Source organism: Zootoca vivipara, chromosome 4, assembly GCF_965207765.1.
Source record: "Zootoca vivipara chromosome 4, rZooViv2.hap1.1, whole genome shotgun sequence".
In the NCBI taxonomy this organism is placed as follows: domain Eukaryota; kingdom Metazoa; phylum Chordata; class Lepidosauria; order Squamata; family Lacertidae; genus Zootoca; species Zootoca vivipara.
In genome coordinates this window covers 99,384,668-99,404,772 of record NC_142587.1, presented here as the reverse complement: position 1 = coordinate 99,404,772, position 20,105 = coordinate 99,384,668, and the positions used below count along the sequence as shown (strand labels likewise).

Here is a 20,105-nt window from a genome sequence, read left to right as displayed (position 1 = left end):
GTTCTGGGCACCACAGTTCAAGAAGGATACTGACAAGCTGGAACGTGTCCAGAGGAGGGCAACCAAAATGGTCAAAGGCCTGGAAACGATGCCTTATGAGGAACGGCTTAGGGAGCTGGTTATGTTTAGCCTGGAGAAGAGAAGGTTAAGGGGTGATATGATAGCCATGATCAAATATATAAAAGGATGTCATATAGAGGAGGGAGAAAGGTTGTTTTCTGCTGCTCCAGAGAAGCGGACACGGAGCAGTGGATTCAAACTACAAGAAAGAAGATTCCACCTAAACATTAGGAAGAACTTCCTGACAGTAAGAGCTGTTCGGCAGTGGAATTTGCTACCAAGGAGTGTGGTGGAGTCTCCTTCTTTGGAGGTCTTTAAGCAGAGGCATGACAGCCATATGTCAGGAATGCTTTGATAGTGTTTCCTGCTTGGCAGGGGGTTGGACTGCATGGGCCTTGTGGTCTCTTCCAACTATATGATTCTATGATTCTAACATGGATTACTGCTTTCATTTTATGGATCAATGCTCTCGTTAGATAGTAGAATACATGTTAAATCACTGTTTTAGGGGTTGTTTTTAAAAGTCTGGAACGGATTAATCCATTTTGCGTTACTTTCTATGGGAAAGCGCGCCTTGGTTTTAGAACACTTTGGTTTTGGAACGGACTTCCGGAACGGATTAAGTTTGAGAACCAAGGTAGCACTGTATATAAACACACACACACACACACACACACACACACACACACACACACACACACACAACTAGCAAGCTCTGAGCTTTCTGCATCATTGTTTTAAGGAGCACACAATTTTCTCAAGTCAACAGCAACCTGAGCAGTCTAAGCTGGTATATCTCCCTCCCTCCCTCTGGTGCTGTCATAAAGCCCAAACAGCTGCCAAGGAGGGGGCAGTGGTTCGGGTGGGGGAGGCTCGGATGAAATTCCTGCAAGGGGAAAAAAGGAGGAAAGACTTAGACTGTTCCTCCTTGCTGGACAAAACAAGAGCAACACTCTCCCCTCCTGTGGTTTCCAGCAACTGGTATTCAGAAGCAGCATTGCGGCCCCAGACTCTGCCCCAGACAAAGCAGAACCATCATGGCCTGAAGTCATCGATAGCCCTCTCCTCCTCCATGAATTTTCCCAATCCTCTTTTTAAGCCGTCCAAGTTGGTGTCCATCCCTGCCTCCTGTAGCAGGGAGTTCCACAGTTTGACTATGCAGTGCATGGAAAAACTTTCTTTCCCCTGTCCTAAGTCTTCCAGCATTCAGCTTGTCCACAGGTTCTGGCATTAGGAAAGAAGAAAGGAAACTTTTCTCTGCTCACTTTCTGCGTACCAGGCATAATCTTTTTCCATCACGCCCCTTCTTACCTAAACAAAAGAGACCCATGTATCCTGCATCTGAAGGAACACGCAGAACAACCCCAGTACTTGGGGTTAGTACAGCCAACCAAACAGCCGCAGAAACGTCAGAAAAAATGTCAGCGGCTCAGAACAGCGCCTCACAAGCGGCAAGACACTTCATGCCCTTTCACATTCTATATGAGCAATTTCTTTGTTCTCGAAGGCAAGAGTGGAAAAAGAGCGAGCCTCAGAAATTGGATGTATTTGGGGCACACACAGAGGCAATGCGTTCCGTGGTACTTGCTCCCTGTGAAATCTTCACAGCCTTGTTATTACCGCTGTCCCTTTGAAACAACTGCAAAACCATCCCCACCCGAGCTCTGAACCAGACGCTCTCACCTGATAGCCATGTTCAAATATATAAAAGGATGTCATATAGAGGAGGGAGAAAAGTTGTTTTCTGCTGCTCCAGAGAAGCGGACACGGAGCAATGGATTCAAGCTACAAGAAAGAAGATTCCACCTAAACATTAGGAAGAACTTCCTGAGAGTAAGAGCTGTTCGACAGTGGAATTTGCTGCCAAGGAGTGTGGTGGAGTCTCCTTCTTTGGAGGTCTTTAAGCAGAGGATTGACAGCCATATGTCAAGAATGCTTTGATGATGTTTCCTGCTCGGCAGGGGGTTGGACTGGATGGCCCTTGTGGTCTCTTCCAACTCTACGATTCTATGATTCTACCTCACCGAGAGTAGCTGGGGTGGCTTGCGGTTTCAAGTGAGGATCGCAGCAGGAAAAATTGCTAGTTGGAGGGGCTCGAGAGCTCTTTAGCCTGGGGGTCGTTCAGGCTCAGAACTGGTAAACATATCTTTAAACGCACAATTTTCTCAAGGGCAGCTGAAAACCCGTAACATGCAAAACAGCTGTATCTATATATAAATTACCCACTGAAACAAACCTACATTTATCTGTTGCCACTAAATAGGTGCCTTAAATAAAAAACTGCCTTATGTCGGTTTGGTTGCAAGGAGATGTCCTGGACTTTGGCAGAACCTCCAGAGCTGGGAGAGTCATAAACCACAGAGGGACATTATCTTCAGAAGACACACACACACACAAACAATGCCTTTTTAGAAAGAGGGTTCGATGGCTAGTGAAATCACACCCTCTAACCTGGGACCCCAGCCTCTAAACCAGGCATCCCCAAACTGCGGCCCTCCAGATATTTTGGCCCACAACTCCCATGATCCCTAGCTAACAGGACCAGTGGTCAGGGACGATGGGAATTGTAGTCCAAAACATCTGGAGGGCCGAAGTTTGGGGGTGCCTGCTCTAAACCCTAGAGGGTTTATTTAGTAATGCATTAATTTATAGCTTTAAAAAACAACAACAACCATCTCTGCCCATGCACAGAGGTGCAACTTCACTTTGACCAAAAGCAACGTCCCTGAAATAAGTTTTGGGGCACAATTACACTCTGGAGAACACCCCTTCCCTGGGACACACGAACAAAATAACAGGCTTGGAACGGGGGATTTATTTTTAAAGAGTCAAAAGTGTGATCATGGGTGGCAACCAACACGGATGTCCAGCTACGGCTGCCCAAAGGGAGCCTCAAATTACCAGCTTCTCCCTCCCTCCCTCTTAAATCCCAGGAAATGAAAAATTCACAAGTAAACTGGGCTGAAGGGAAAGGAGGAGAAACCTTTCCGTCTCCGATGAGATTCAGCCAGAACCCTGGAGGAAATTCCCTGCCAAGATCCAGCTAGAGGTTGGATCTCAGGAACACGAAATCTCCTCCTATTTTAATCCCATTCAAAAATGTTTCTTGCCTTGGCGGAAAGCATGGAAAGTGTGGGCAGAGGGCTGGCCGAAGGAAGTGAGCCACAAATTTATTCATCTGCAATGGCTCTTGCAAAGTAGGAGCAAAAGAGAACATGAATATTTACATGATTCCCTTTCCCTTGTGGTTAAGGATCGTCACCAAAATAATAGTTACATAAGTTATTATTATTATTAATAATATAGCTGTTCATGGAGTCTCATTTAAATAATAATAATAATAATAATAATAATAATAATAATAATAACCTTTATTGTCAATGTATAACCTGTGAACAATGAAATTACGGCAATAAATCTTCCTCATGAAGGATGGGTCTATTGGTGGTTTTCAACCACAACATGTGTACAGAACTTCCATTTACAGGAGCAGAATACCTGGGGGGGGAAGTCTGCTTTGCTTTTGGACTTTCTGGAGAAATCTGGTTAGACAACATTAGAAACAAGGGGTTGTAGCCAGCTACTCAGAGTAGGCCAGCATTTCTCAACCGGTGTTCCGCGGCACACTACTGTGCCGTAAAACACTGGCTGGTGTGCCGCGACGAGAAGGGCGATTTGCACTGTCACGTCGCTGACCCGCCGGAAAGGAAGCCGGCTGGGTCACGACGCGAGGCGAGCGCCTGCGTCGTGACCCGGCCGGCTTCCTTTCCGGCGGGTCAGCGCTGGTTACTGGCGGCCGCCAGGCACGTGACAATGCAAATCGCCCTCCTGGGGAGGAGGAGGCAGGCGGGGAAGGCTGCGCAGGGCTTCCCTTCGCCGGGCCAGAGCAGCGGCGGCTGCCTGGGGTGGCTGGGAGGGAGGCGGCGGCAGCTGCGCCCCCGTGTCTGCCCGCCTGGGGTCTGTCCCCGCTCGCTCCGCAGGCTCTGCGCCTGGTGGGTCCGCCTGGCTACCGCGCAGCAGTTCTTCAGTGGCATGCTTTACCGGTACGTCTCCCCTCCAAACTAAACTAAATATAGGGCGGCACAGAGTTGGTGTGCCGCGGGATTTTTTTTTCATAGAAAAGTGTGCCGTGGCCCAAAAAAAGGTTGAGAAACACTGGAGTAGGCCCACTGTCATTAATGCACCTGAGTTAGCCATGCCCTAACTCAGGGATACTCTGAGTAGGCCTTGCATGTGGCTAAGAACCAGGAAGGGGGTCTTAGTTCACCAACAATTTAGTGGCGGAGGGGATGCATGCCTTTCCTAGGAAAGCTTAAGGCATGTGTATTAAAACACGAAAACACGCTGTGTGTGTATTAAAAACAAACAAAACAACAACCCACAAATCATCACTCTGCTATAACCAAGCAAGCTCTCGAAGGGAGGCTGAAAAAGGAAAAAGCCAGCAGGAATGAAAGCCTTTGCCTCTGCGGGAAGAAAAGGCCACAATTTGCTATTTAAAACAAAACCCAAAAGCCAAAGAACTGGGAGTCCTTCTAAGATTACTAATAGCCACAAGACAATATGCACAACAGTTTTGTCCTCTGTGCTCAGAGGATGCAAGGCACAGAGCAGAAAGGATACCTCAAATGTGATCTAGCCCAGACTCCCAGGTGGGATCCCTTCCTAGCTGTTGCGTTTGTTGCTATAGTGTGACAGCAAGCCTGTGTGTCCCTCTTCCTCTGCATGATCTAAGGACAGAGGGAACTGGGGAGGCCCAAATCCCACTGCTGCCGGGGTCCAGCTTTCCCCAGAAGAATTCGATTCAGGTCCCTCTGTTGCATCGGGACCAGACAGGCAGCCCAAACCTCTGACGGGAGACACATGTCCTGTCCACACATCGCAGTCCTCTGCTTCCTTGGCTCCATATAGACAAGTTCCAAAGCTTTTCCAACATACCGTCTCAGGACTATTTAATTGCTCATCTTCTAACATTGTGTATGCCATCAAATACCAACAGTGCCCTTCAGCTCTCTATATTGGACAAGCAGGCCATACCCTACGCCAAAGGATAAATGGACACAAATCTGACATCAGAAACCACAAGACAGAGAAACCAGTAGGAGAACACTTCAATCTCCCAGGACATTGCTGAATTGCAACTCATTAGCAAGCTTAAAACCATGGAGCCACCTGGAATGAACAAAGACATAGGATTCTTATCTCATTATACATGATCAAGCTTTCCTTAGCACCTCAGCCCTTGCTCCCCCCCCCCCCGCAAGACCAATTGCAGTCATTAACAGTCGCTAACAGTCATCAACAGGTTTACCACTCCTATCAGCCCATCACCCATTCCCATCACCCCCACCCTCTGAATATACATAAGGGTCTGGTGAATTCTGTTTCAGTGTATCTGAAGAAGTGTGCATGCACACGAAAGCTCATACCAAAATAAAAACTTAGTTGGTCTTTAAGGTGCTACTGAAGGAATTTTTTTATTTTGTTTCGACTCAGACCAACACGGCTACCTACCTGTAACTACCGGTATAAGCAAACAATGTTTACTAAAGGCGCAATTTAAATAAATAACTGGCCATTAAAAATCTGACCAGCCAGAAAGGAGCAGGAAATCTACATTTTTAGGAGGAACACCAGGACCGAGCGGAATCTGCAACTTTGAATGCTCAGAGGTGCAACAAACAATCCACATTAGATTAAAAATAAAGGACGATTAAGTTGATTCTATTTTCAGAGTTTCCCTCACTTTGCATTTCCACATTTATATTTGAGCTTTCACACAGGGTGAAGTCCACTTCTGGAACGACAGCGGAACACGGCACATGTTCAGAACTTGTTTCCACATTATTTGCAAATGGGTCCCCCCCACCGAAAGCAAATAGCATAGATACGAGCACCAATCTTGGACTATATTTCACTGTAGCTCCAGTTACCTCGTGTGAAAGCTCCTTAACAGTAGGGGGGAAGTCATGAAATGGAATGAACGGCCACGGGCCTAGTGGGTTAAAACACCTGGTGTACAGCTGCCTATGTAACCGTGATATTATAATTACTTATTTCTTTTCATGCGTACAGTTGTGCAGCCGACACTCAACGTGACAGGCTTCTTGGTATCCATTGCCCAACCCCAGTCCCCCCCCTTGGACTTTGGGGTGATTCAGTCCCCCAAGGCTGCTAATACCTCCATTTCATTTGTCAGCTGCCCTGCTTTGGCAGTCAGAAACCCTAGTTCAATTCAGAAGGAATGAGATATAAATGTACTGTGTATACAGAGATTTTACTTACAACTCGCTCTCCGTTTTTGTTAGGCTCAGGGTGGCTTGCATGGAGACCCCGCAAGGCTCTACCTATTGCTTTAACTCCAGGAAGGCTCCACCATCAGGATTCCCCCACCTGCACCTTGCAGCTACAGGAGGTTTCAGTGGGACCCCCAAGGGTCCTCTAGTCCAGCCCCCTGCAATGCAGGAATATGCAACTGTCCCAGACAGGGATCGGACCTGCAACCTTGGTGTGATCAGCACCACGCTCTAGCCAACGGAGCTAGATATTGTTGATGCATCGCATACTTTAAAAACCACTTGCATGCTATTATATTTAAAACTTACACACTGCCTGTCCTTCGTTCTCCCTCTGAAATCTACGGGAGATTAAAATGCTGCTGATCTACAACTCCCATCAGCTCCATCAAGCATGGTCAAGCATGATGGGAGTTATAGTTCAGCAACACCTAGAGAGCCAAAGGTCCCCCGCACCTCCCTCATCTGAAATGAATCGTGATGGAAGTCCCTTTGCAAACAAGGGGCATAATCTGATCACGACTAAGTCCCAGCATTGAGCATTGCTAGACTTTAGGATCTGAGTTAAAGTCCCATTCCTAGTTCAGGACTTTAACCACTGCAGCACAGTGCCTATTTTTACACCAGACTTTGTTCCAAGGAGAACTCTTTATTAATAATAATAATTGTTGTTGTTGTTATTCACGGCTTTGCCTCTCATGTGGCTTTTGTGTGCACAGTTTAAAACTCTCCCAGTACAAAAACTCTTTGTACTGAATTTAAGGCTGCGGTCCTAAGCACGCTTACTCAGGAGTAAGTCCTAAATGGAATCAACAAGCCTTCCTTCTTGAGTAAATGTAGTTAGGACCGCCATAGACATTTCCTCTCCAAGCTGCTCACCTTGTCTTCTGATGTAGTTTACAGACACAGGCAAAACATTCCTAAAGGGCTCCAGAGAAGTTCTGCCTGGGACTTGAACACAGCACTTTGCTTTAGCGGTTGAGTCTGGGACCAGGCTCCCCACCCCCACCCTTTCTTTTGCTAAGGGGAAATACGAATGCTGCGAATGAAGAAGGCAAAATACGGTACTACAGAGACCTGTTGGTGTGCGCTCTGCGTTGAAAACTTAACCAGGGCAGCCGCGGGAGGCATTGAAAGGGAGGTTCTGTAGGTGTCTTGACCCAATTACCCCAATTACTGCCAGGGGTGGTGATTAAACCTCGCTTCCCAGAAGCAACAGAAACCACATTCCAAGGGGAGGAAGAAGGACTCCTACGGAAGAGAGCATAATAAGATCCAGAGCTTGGCAGATAACTCTGTATCCGAGGAATGCGCCCTTTTCATTTATGAAGGAAGAAAACTTCCACCTTAATTCTTCACTGATCCTAGATTTTTGTTATCCATTAATGTCTCCAAAGAGCTCGAGGCTTTGCAGCCTTTCTCTCTTTTACATGGGCTTGCTGTACACTGTGCTCACAACAACCCTGTGAGGTAGGCGTTGCAATGGTTTTTATCCCAAAGGACATTGCAGAGCCGCTCTGAAGCCGGAGGCGGAAGAGCCAAATAATATCCACACCCGTTCGCCAGCCTCTGAAAGCTACCACGTAACTGTATGCTGTGGGGCTGCCCTGGGTTCCCTGCCCTGACAAGGGGTTGGGCTGGATGACCTTTAGGTGAACCACCCCAACTCCAGGGCTCTTTCCATCCATATGATTTATAATTTCCTAAGTTCTTAACGTGGTTCCCAGACAAGATGAAGAAGAAGAAGAAGAGTTTGGATTTGATATCCCGCTTTATCACTATCCTAAGGAGTCTCACAGCGGCTAACATTCTCCTTTCCCTTCCTCCCCCACAACAAACACTCTGTGAGGTGAGTGGGGCTGAGACTTCAGAGAAGTGCGACTAGCCCAAGGTCACCCAGCAGCTGCATGTGGAGGAGTGGAGATGCGAACCCGGCTCCCCAGATTACAAGTCTACCGCTCTTAACCACTACACCCCACTGTCGCGGCGCTGATTGATCACAGTGGGGCTCCTGGCACAAAGGGGCTTAAGCAGAGATTAGCAGAGAAGAGAGACCTGGGGTTTCTCTTTCCCAGCCCTACTGGGAGACGCTGCCAGGGACCTTCTGCATGCAAAGCACCTGCTCTGCCACTGAGCCACGGCACATCACAAAAACTCCACCTAAGCAACTGTGCCCACATTCACTTCCCCCTCCTTCTCCCTCCCAATCCCTTTTCCTTTTGTGCCGCGCCTCTTACACTGCAAGTCCCAGGGGGGAGGACTGTCTCTCCACTGACAAGCACAGAACCAGCACCAGCATCCCAGTTCCTCCAGGGAGCCTGTCAAATATTTCGCAGAGCCAGTGTGTGGAGCATGACCTGTCTAAGTGAAGATGGCGCCTGATCGTCTCCACCATCTGGAGGTGCGTGCCTGGGGATCCTTGGATCGGGACTGTGTTCACACACTAATACCACATCCTGTAGAATCATAGAATCATAGAGTTGGAAGAGACCACAAGGGCCATCCAATCCAACCCCTTGCCAAGCAGGAAACACCATCAAAGCATTCCTGACAGATGGCTGTCAAGCCTCTGCTTAAAGACCTCCAAAGAAGGAGACTCCACCACACTTCTTGGCAGCAAATTCCACTGCTGAACAGCTCTTACTGTTACTCCTAACCGTTATATTTTATCTGCACAATCGGAATGGATTTCAGGAACCAAAATGCTTTTCCTGTGCAGCCTGAGCAGGAGCAGTGAGCAACATTAAAAGTTATTTGCTGTAACTTGTCTTCACCTACCAATATAAAGGTAAAGGTAAAGGACCCCTGGATGGTTAAAGTCCAGTCAAAGGCGACTATGGCGTTGTGGCGCTCATCTCGCTTCAGGCCAAGGGAACCGGTGTTTGTCCACAGCTTCCGTGACGGAAACCAGAGCGCAAGGAAACACCGGTTACCTTCCCGCCGCAGTGGTACATATTTATCTACTTGCACTTTTGACATGCTTACCAACTGCTAGGTTGGCAGGAGCTGGGACAGAGCGATGGGAGCTCACTCCATTGCAGGGATTTGAACCGCCCAGCTTCCGATCAGCAAGCCCAAGAGGCTCAGTGGTTTAGACCACAGCGCCTCCCACGTCCCTATACTTACCAATATATATGTGGACTGTCCCTGGATCAAGCGACTTTTCTTCTTTAAGTTCTCAAAACTCTTAACCTAGCTCAAGGTTGCCATCTAAATCAGCCAGATGTTTAACTGAGAATCAATCACGGTTAGCCCGTCATTTGAAAAATAAAGACTTTAGAGCCGTCTTGCCCCAAAATGGCAACTAGACATTCCGTTTGGGTGACAGAAACCTTGGTTTAGGGACGCAGGTGGCACTGTGGTCTAAACCACTGAGCCTCTTGGGCTTGCCGATCAGAAGGTCGGCGGTTCGAATCCCCACGACGGGGTGAGCTCCTGTTGTTTGGTCCCTGCTCCTGCCCACCTAGCAGTTCGAAATCACGCCAAAAGTGCAAGTAGATAAATAGGTACCGCTGCGGCGGGAAGGTAAACGGCGTTTCCGTGTGCTGCTCCGGTTCACCAGAAGGGGCTTAGTCATGCTGGCCACATGACCCGCAAGCTGTGTGCGGACAAATGTCAGGTCCCTCGGCCTGAAAAGTGAGATGAGCGCCGCAACCCCAGAGTCGCCTGCGACTGGACTTAACTGTCAGAGGTCCTTTACCTTTCTAACCTTGGTTTAAGGAGCCATTAATATCTGAGTTTCTAAGACTGCATCCAGGAACTCACAAAAGCGCAGCTGTAAGCCTTGATCTCGGGGCAAGGCAGCAGCTGGTGCTGTCCTGTCTGCTAGCAGCAGGAGGAGCAGGTGCAGGGACGACAGGTGACCTCTCCAACGCGACAGGTGCTCTTCTGAGAGTAGGGGGTGGGGTTGCAGCAGGACAGCTTCAGGCAGTTCTGCAGAGGCCTTCCTTACTAATCAGGATCAGCCCCCTTCAAAGGGTTTTGCTTTTTAATATTCACAGGCAAAAGGAGGCACTATGGTGTCCAGGCACACCCACCCAAAAATGATCCACAAACTGCTTCACGAGCTTCATCTAATTTATCTCAACAACAAGGCTGTGGTTTAACTTGGGGTCGCCCAACAGACACTCTCTGCAAACCCCTAGCACTCGGTCCACGGTCTCACTCTGAATCCACACCGTGTCTTTACAGTACCAGTTAATGCTCTGGCTTTGCCTCCCCCAGGGATCTCCCAGGGAAATACCAGTTAATGGTATTTACAGTACCAGTTAATGCTCTGACTTTGCCTCCCCCAGGGATCTCCCAGGGAAATATGCCAGGGCAGTTATAGATTAAGCTTGCCATACAGATGCGGGTGCTGCTAGAGGCAGAAAGAGGTTGGGGGGGTGAGTTCCAGCTGCTACCCTCCAGGCAACCCACACAAGCACCCCCACCCCCCAGGAAGATTAACAGGCTCTGGCGCAGCCAAGGAAAGGAGGTCACTACTGATTGTTCTCCGACAGCCGCCTTCACTAACCTGCTGGCTCCCTCCAGATGGTTTGTGGACTACAAATCCCATCACATACACCCCAGCCTCCAGTGGCTGCTTTGGCACCCTCAGGATCACATAGACGACACACAGGCACTCACCTCCTGACATGGCTTGACCACTCATTTGCTTAAGGCACAAGCAGGAATTCATAGAATCCTAGAGTCGAAAGAGACCACAAGGGCCATCCAGTCCAACCCCCTGCCAAGCAGGAAACATTGGGAGAATCCAAGTGAATGGTCGGTCACCGAAAGCCCAAAGTCCCTGTCCGGCCTTTGTCAGTAACCAGCTTCCAGGCTTTATAATATTTACATGAAAGGGCAAGCACTTTAAAATCCCTATACCTCTTTTACTCAGCAGTAAATCCTCCTTAGCTGGGCGGTTGCCTGGCTGCCTGTCCTGCCCTCCTGAACTTTCCTCCTCGCAACTTCACTTCCAGTGCTGTTTTAACAGCATCACTTCCTGGCTGTTCACAAAAATGCCCTTATTGTTCTGGTGTGGAGAACCCTACCTCTTTTTGAAGACTGTACCTCACTTTGCACTTAATTCTGCCTCCCATCCACCACTCAACAAGAACCAAATCAAAGGCTTGAGTGTGTGTGTGTGTTTTTAAAGGAGCAATATCCCACATTAACAGGGCTCAAATCAGGCAGTTTGATCAAAATAATTGGGTCTGTTTATTTCAGTGGGTCTGCTCTGAGCATGAGAACATTGGATATTGCCTCAGGACACAGGAACTCCCTAAAAGCACCAAATGTGTAGCCCCAGTCCTTCAAAGCATTACAGGCCTCTCCCCAAACCCCGAATTGTTCAATCCAGTTGAAACCTCATTTGCTTACAAAACTCTGCACAAATTTCTTCTGTGGGTCAAATACATACATTCTCTCTCTTTTTTTCCAATCCCAAAATTTAAGTCCCAAGCACATTTTGAGTCCAGCGTTTGACTTGTCTTCAACTGACAATATCTTTAAAACTGGCATGCAATGGCGTCTCTGATATTTGACTGCCTCCAACAGATGACATGCAACGGCTTTCAGTACCTTGGCTGCCAACAGTTAGGAGATCTGACAAGCAAGAGATGCTAACTAGTCTGACAGCGCGATCCCAGTCAAGTCTTCCTCATGAGTAAGCCAGCCCCGTTGAGTTCAGCGGGGCTCACTCCTAGGAAAGTACGCACAGGAGCCGGGGAAACCCGACTCAGACCCGGCAGGAAAGTCTTATAACATGCAGAGAGAGAGAGGATCGGCACCGCCAAACCCATAAATCCAAAACCCCATCTCAAACTTCAGAAGTGAAATCCCAGGTTTGGAATTTGATGAGAGCGGTTCTTCTTCCAAACGCTGAGGAAGTTGCGCGTTTGGTTTGGAGAATCTGCCACTTTTTAGCTCTGGGCTGAAAAGTGCTTGGGGGGGGGGTCCCGACACAGCCCCGCACACGCCGCCAGAATGGGCGAGACGCGTCCGGCCCCCGGCAGCACGGAAGCAACGGCTGCGCGCGGGGGGGTTGGTGTCTCCAACCCCTCGGCTTGCCCCCAATAAAATATTTGCGGGGTCCAAGTTGATGGGCACCGCCACTCAAAGGGCGCGCGCGCGCCATGCCTGGAGATCGATTCCTCGGGGTGAGGCTTACCTGCCCGCCCCCAAGAAAATCAAACATTTTGCTCAAGTTGGCGCCCCTGCTCCAAGCTACCCGGGGTTTTGGGGGAGACGCGCCCCTTCCTCCCGCGCGCCCCTTCCCTTCCCTTCGCCCCTCCACTCACAGCACGCACAGGGCGTAGGCTCCGGCCACGCTCTCGCTGTCGCGCACCAAGAAGCTGCCGTCGCGGCCCGCGCGGGCCAGGAGCTCTTCGGCCGCAGCGCGGCTCAGGTCCTTGTGGTACCACGACGGCGGGGCCGCGGGAGGCGGCGGAGGCGGCGGCTGCAGCGCGGCGGCCCCTGCTGCGCCCGCCATGCCCGGAGCAGAGCAGCGGAAGCGAGGCGGGCGCTTAGCAGAGCCCGGCGAGGAGGAGGCGGTGCCCCCGACGGGCGGGCCGCGAGGGGCGCATGGCGGCTGCGGGAGACTCTTGGCCCGGGGCGCCCACGGGGGATGGTGTAGGGGCGGCGGGGGCGGAGAGGCAGCAAACCGCGCTTGCTCGCTCGCTCGCTTCCTTCCTTCCTCCTTCTTCCCGAGCCTGTGGCGCTTCTCGTCCGGCGAGGCGCAGTGGCGAGGAGAGCCGCTTGGCGCGCTGCTCGGCGGCCCCTTCGAGGCGGGGAAAAGGCGCCTCCGCCTCCTTCTCCGCCTCCTCCTCCTCCGGGCAGCGGCGAAGAAAGGGCTCCGACGAAGCAGGGACCGGGTCCCCGCCAAGCCGCGGCGAAGGGGAAGGGCGCGCCGAGACGGGAAGGGCGCGCGCCCCGCAGGCGCCCCTCGGCTCCCAGTTAGCTCCCACTTCCCACCGGGACGGAGAGAAGTTGGGAAGGAAGCGGCAGCCCCGATTCGGCTCCTCCGACGAGCCCTGGGCCCCGCCGGTTCCCGTCGCCGTCCTTCTTCGCCGGGGGGACGGCGGGCGCTTCCTGCTCTGTGGCGGGGTCTCCCGGCGCGACCCTGAGCGGGCGAGGGAAGCGGGAGAGACTTCGCGGGCCGGGGCTCCGGGGGGGGGGGTGGCGCCTCCGAGGAAAGCCCTTCGGACGCAGCGCGCAGTCGAAAGGTGGAAACTCCTTCCCGGGGGGGGGCGGGTTGAGTGAAATGTTGCGGGAGGGCAGGGCAGGGCAGCGCAGCCCCGTCCCGCAGAACCGATCACATGGCGCGGTGCACGCACCGCACGCTCTTTGAATGGCAAAGCCCGGCAGAATGTATGATCGGGAGGGCCAAAGGGACCTCAGTTGGCTCCCTATTGCGCGGGAGGCAGCATATGTATTTTGAGGTTTTATATTCTGATTTTATTCTGTGAACCATCCTGAGACCTGCAGGTATAGGTACGGTAGGTATATAAATTCTAAATAATAATAATATTAATAAGAAGAAGTCACCAGCTTGGGTGGCTTGAAAAGTAGGTTGGACAAATTCATAGAATCTTAAGAGTTGGAAGGGACCCCGAGGGTCCTCTGGTCCAACCCCCTGCAAGGCAGGAATCTCAGCTCAAGCATCCATGACAGATGGCCACCCAAGCTCTGCTTTAAAACCTCCAAGGAAGGAGAGTCCACCACCTCCCAAGGGAGACCATTCCACTGTGGAACAGCTCTTACTGTCAGAAAGTTTCCTGCTCTTGAGTCAGAATCTCCTTTCATGGAGGAGAGGGCTATAGATGACTACTTCCTCCGGATGGCTTTGCTCTGCCTTGGCAGTCTAAGGCAGCAATACTTCTGAATCCCAGTAGTAGAAAGAGGGGAGGGGGCCCTTGGGTTCAGGTCTGCTGGGGCCCCTGGTTGGCCCCTGTGAGAACAGAATGCTGGACTAGATGGGCCATTGGCCTCATCCTGCAGACTCTTGAAGAGAAGGAAGCTCTAGACCCCTTTTCTCCATCCCATGCATCGTTTTATAAACCTCTTATCATGTCGCCTCTTCCTTGCTTTTTATCTAAACTAAAAGGCCGCAAACGCTGCAACCTTTCCCCATAGGGGAGTCGCTGTATCCCCTCGACCCTGTCGGTTGCCTTTTTTCCAGTCACTGCCTCAAGCAGTTGTTAGCCCACGTTTCCCCTAACATTTCCTCATCACTTTCCCTATCACAGAAAATCAGATTCGGGGATAGTGGGTGGGTGGGCAGAAGCAGGTTTATTGCACAAGAATGGAAAATCGGCATCAATTCCGCAGCCTGAATTTGCTAGTATGTGATCACATTCCACCTCCAAATTGCAACAGTCCGGAAGTGCATTATACTTCGCAGAAAAGCACACAGGCTCAGATAGTTAGATTACAAAACAAATTGTTGGCCTAAAATAATTCAACTCTTATGGTTTTAAGAGAGGGTGAGATACATTCACAGAGAATAAGGTTGTCAATGGCTGTGTTCTGCCGCCGCCCAGTCAGAGGCACTGAAGCTTCCAAATATCACTTGCTGAGAAATGGAAGTTAGTTTGCTGGGGAGAGTTTTGTTCTGCTCATGCTTTGCTTGTGGACTTCCAATAATAATAATAATACAGTAATAATAAATATTATTTGTACCCTGCCCATCTTCCTGGGTTGCCCCACTCTGGGCGACTTCCAACAAATACAAAAGCATAATAAAACATCAAACACCTTAACAATATCCTTTCTGTTCTTTTGATCTCTTCTGGTATTATATTTACTAGTAGGAACATTGCTGGTCTTTTTCTAATCGAGCATGTTAACATTTTGTTGAGTTCTTCATAGATGTTATTCCACTATTTACATATTTCAGGACAGTTCCACCACATGTGCATGAAGGACCCTTTTAAATAGTAGCCTTCGATAGCCTTCCCTCCATGAATCTGCCTAATCTTTTTTTATAAAGCCATCTACACCCTTGTGCAAATGAATTGAAACAAACAATGTAGTTTATTGTACAAAACTCACATATATGAACATTAGTAACGGATATGACCTCCACTATTTTTAAGCAGTATTGGCATGGAATCTGCTCTTTTCGAACAGTCACTGTTGATTTTCGGATCCCTGTACCACACTTGAATCAGCACCTGAATGAGCTTCTCCATAGTCGTACAGTCTACAGTACGGAGGCGACTTTTGCATATAGCCCACAAATTCTCAATGGGATTTGCGTCCGGGGAATTCCCTGGCCAATCAAGTACCTGTATTTGCTGCTCTGACATGAACTTCTTCACCACTTTCGATGTGTGTCAGGGGCTAGGTCCTGCTGCAATATCCCAGTACTGTCAGGATACCCCTTTTCCAGCTCTGGAATAACTCTCTTTCGTAGAACCTCAATATATTGTGGCGAGCGCATCATTCCTTCTATTGGCTGCAGGCTTCCGACACCATAAGGATCAGCTGACTTTCCGTGCTTGTTTTGAGTACAGGGTTACAAGTAAGATAGAAAACAGGCTTTGTTTCAATTAATTTGCACAAGGGTGTAGGTTGGTGGCCGTCACTGCCTCCTGTGGGAGGGAGTTCCATAGTTTAATGGAAGGAATTTCTCTACCCAAGATCTTCCAGTATTCAGTTTCATTGAATGTCTTCAAGCTTTAGTGTTATGAGGGAGATGATGATGGCCAAATAGCTATAACGATGTTCCACTAGAGCTCCCCCTCGATACCTTGCATGCTCTGCCCCACACTTGTGAGCTGAAGGGGCTGAACTCTCTCCTCGTGTGCAGGTGGCTCCATTGCTACAGGGTGGTGGGAGACAACCCCTCACTGCCCAGGGGGCCTCCCCTCCAGGGCACTGCCCTGCACCGGGGCTGTGTGGGTGCAGGACTCTGCCAGCACGCATGCGGAACACCCCACTCCTCCAGCTCCAAAAAGTATGCGCACAGCCCACAAAAATGTGCACCCACCCACAGTTCAGTTAATACTCTGTTTTGTTTTACAGCCAGGCCTGGAGAGAGAGAGAGAGTGATGATCTAGCACCCTCTGTTGGCCTTCCAGGGAGAATTTGAGATAAAAGCAAGAAACCTGGAACAGAAGGGCTGCAGCCGATCCTCTCATTTTACAGGGGTAAAGGTAAAGATAAAGGGGCCCCTGAGCATCAGGTCCAGTCGTGTCCGACTCTGGGGTTGCGGCGCTCATCTCGCTCTATAGGCCGAGGGAGCCGGCGTTTGTCCGCAGACAGCTTCCAGGTCATGTGGCCAGCATGACAAAGCCGCTTCTGGCGAACCATAGCAGCGCACGGAAACGCCGTTTACCTTCCCGCCGGAGCAGTCCCTATTTATCTACTTGCACTTTGATGTGCTTTCGAACTGCTAGGTGGGCAGGAGCTGGGACCGAGCAACGGGAGCTCACCCCGTTGCAGGGATTCGAACCGCCGACCTTCTGATCAGCAAGCCCTAGACTCTGTGATTTAACCCACAGCGCCACCTGGGTCCCTTTTACAGGGGTAACTTTTAAAAAAATAAACATTTTTATTAGATTTTTCCAATTTCAACATCTAATCCATTTTCAAATTATACAAATATCAATTAAACAATTAATCCAAATCTTCTGCCGAATTATACAAATTTAAATTCGACTTCCCATACTTCAGACTCGGAAAGCCCAGTTCTCTTATATTCAGTGCTTTCTAATCAAGTCCAGATCTTATCTAATAGTCTGTTAAAATCCTTCTGTCTTCTTTCAAGCCCCTGAGTTTTTTCGAGCAAGCGAGTTTGACCAAACCATGTATGTTTCTGTGTGAAATTATGCCTATGATTCCTCTATATATTAACACTGTCTCTTCGCAGGCTGGTATCTTGCCAAGTCCGTCCAAAAATCCAAATATCTTTCTCACAGCCAGCAGCAGCCAGCAACAGCCATCTTAGAGCAGTCCCCATAAATCAAATCTTTCCTTTTTACAGGGGTAACTTGGGGAAGTGGCAGAGCGTCTGCTTGGAATGCAGAAGGGCCAGGGTTCAATCCCCAGTGGCATCTCCAGCCAAGGCAGGGATAGACTTCCTGCCTGAAGCCCCAGAGAGGTGCTGACCACCATAGAATTGTAGAGGGACCCCGTGGGTCATCTAGCTCAACCCCCGGCAATGGAGGGATCTCAGCTGAAGCATCCCTGACAGATGGCCACCCAACCTCTGCTTCAAAACCTCCCCGGAAGGCGTCCATCACCTTCCGAGGGAGCCCATTCCACTGCTGAATGTCTCTTACTGTCAGAAAGTTCTTCCTAATGTTTAGGCGGACCCTCCTTTCTTGTCATTTGAATCCCTTGGTTCAGGTCAACTGGAGCAGCAGAAAACATGCTTGCTCCGTCTTGCATGTGGCAGCCCTACAGATATTTGAAGTCAGTGTTGACAATTGACAGTTGACAGTGGAGAAGAGAAGATTAAGGGGTGATATGATGTTCAAATATATAAAAGGATGCCATATAGAGGAGGGAGAAAGGTTGTTTTCTGCTGCTCCAGAGAAGCGGAAAACGGAGCAATGGATTCAAGCTTCAAGAAAGAAGCTCCCACCTAAACATTAGGAAGAACTTCCTGACAGTGAGAGCTGTTCGGCAGTGGAATTTTCTGCCAAGGAGTGTGGTGGAGTCTCCTCCTTTGGAGGTCTTTAAGCAGAGGCTTGACAGCCATATGTCAAGAATGCTTTGATGGTGTTTCCTGCTTGGCAGGGGGTTGGACTGGATGGCCCTGTGGTCTCTTCCAACTCTATGATTCTATGATTCTATGATAATTCTCAGCTAGATGAATTGGCCAAAGTTCGTCTTTCTCCCTCCCTCTCAATAGCAAAGTCAGGCAGCAAGTGCTTTGCATATAGAGAGGCTTTGCATACAGAGGAAGGTCTCATGCCTGCTCAGGGCAACTCGATGTCCCCCTGGCCCTGGGCGGCCCAGCAAAGGCTGAGCATGTTCAGGAGACCCCCCAGAAGCAACAGATCATCGGCTATCAGGGAGTGGGGGAGAATGAGGAAGTAGCGTTTGTCTGCTTGGGCTCCTTGAAGCTTAACGTATCCTGGAGAAAGTCAAAGGGAGTTCCTCCGTGAGACCTTTGGGTCTACCTAGCTCAGCCTGGCTTACAGCATCTCTGTAGGGCTTCAGCCTCGAGTCTCTCCCAGCCCTCCCTAGAGATGCCACTGGGGATTAGAGGCTGGGGTCTTCTGTATGCAAAGCACATGCTCTGCCACTGAGCTGTGGCTCCTTCCATGGGCGTACCCAGCAAGGGGCAGGGGGGCAGCTGCCCCCCACAGAAGCAAAAAAAAAAATTTACTGTATTTTACAGACCATAACCCACACATTTTCCCTCCGAAAACTGAAGGGGAAAAGTCGCTGTGGGTTATGGAAATCGGGCCGTTTCCACCTCCTCCGCGGCTGCAGCCAGCGACAGGAACGTGGGAGAGGGGAGGAGCAGCCTGAGCTGGGAGGGGCAGACGGGAGCTCCTTCCTTCCATCCATCCTTCCTTCCCCCCCTTTCTTGCTTCCTCTCTCTCTCTCTCTCTCCTTCCCTCCCTTCTCTCTCTCACCCCTTCCTTCCTTCCTTCCTTCCTTCCTTCTCTCTCTCTCCCCCCCACCCACCCCTTCCTTCCTCCTCTTATTCCCTCCTTCCCTCTCTCTTCCCCTCTCTTGCCCCGCCCCCTAGTTTTGATCCTGGGTACGCCCCGGGCTCCTGGTTCCTGTCTGGAACACTGAGCAGGAAGATTCCCGTTAGGGGAAAGGGTGCGTCAGTTCTGAAGCTGGAAGGTCCCATCTTGTAGAGAGCCCTGCATGGCTTGGAACCAGGCTAATTGAAAGACTGTCTTCTCCTATGAGTCGGCCCGGGCTCAGAGATCTTCAGGGGAAGAACTAATCTCACCTTCACAGGCAGGCTTGGTGGAAATGCAGGAGAGGGCTGTTGCAAAAGTTGGGTGCCAACCCCACCCCCAAGCTGCAGCAATATTCCAAGGGGTACAAGGCCCTGACCCCAGGTTTGTGTTCCTTCGGAGAGAACCGAGACACGGCAGAGACTGAAACAGCCTTCTGTCCAGACACTGAGGTCCAGCACCGAGGGCCTTCTGGCGGTTCCCTCGTTGCGAGAAGCCAAGTTGCAGGGAACCAGGCAGAGGGCCTTCTCGGTGGTGGCGCCTGCCCTGTGGAACGCCCTCCCAACATATGTCAAAGAGGAAAACAACTACCAGACTTTTAGAAGACATCTGAAGGCAGCCCTGTTCAGGGAGGCTTTTAATGTTTAATAGATTACTGTGTTTTATTTTTCTGTTGGAAGCCGCCCAGAGTGGCTGGGGAAACCCAGCCAGATGGGCGGGGTATAAATATTATTATTATTATTATTATTATTATTATTATTATTATGAAATATCGTTTATTCACCTGTTTACACCTTCTGACTGCATGGAGGGAGTCCTGATCTTACAGCATGGTCCTTTCAAGAGGGGCTTGTCCCCCCCCCCACAGCAGTGAAGGCACCTCTCCCAGCCAGTCTGCCCAAAGATGGCTCCCAGCCCTTCTTCCTGGAACCCCTTGCTACCAGGCCCCCATTTTCCTGTCACCTCAAACACCCAGTTTCCCTGGCAACCTTCCAACCCCCCCCCCCCCCGGTCTCTGTTCATACCTCAGGGCAAGGGGGGAGGACAGTTCTTCTCTCCCATTGCCAATGGCTCTCAATGGCCCTCTCTTGTTCCTAAATGGCCCTACCTT

General features: G+C 50.2%; 1 protein-coding gene across 2 annotated transcripts in view; it reads right to left on the bottom strand.

Moving 5' to 3' along the window:
• The window catches only part of INPPL1 (inositol polyphosphate phosphatase like 1), an 84,287-nt gene extending 70,736 nt beyond the window's left edge, over positions 1–13,551 (bottom strand). Inside the window, exon 1 of one of the 2 annotated variants that reach the window (XM_060273963.2) lies at positions 12,653–13,551. In XM_060273963.2, the coding sequence (XP_060129946.1) occupies positions 12,653–12,834 (182 nt within the window). In that variant the 5' untranslated portion in view covers positions 12,835–13,551. Of the gene's footprint in view, positions 1–12,643 lie in introns of both variants that reach the window. The other variant, XM_060273962.2, reaches the window with a different exon arrangement.
• Between the last annotated feature and the right edge of the window lie 6,554 nt (positions 13,552–20,105).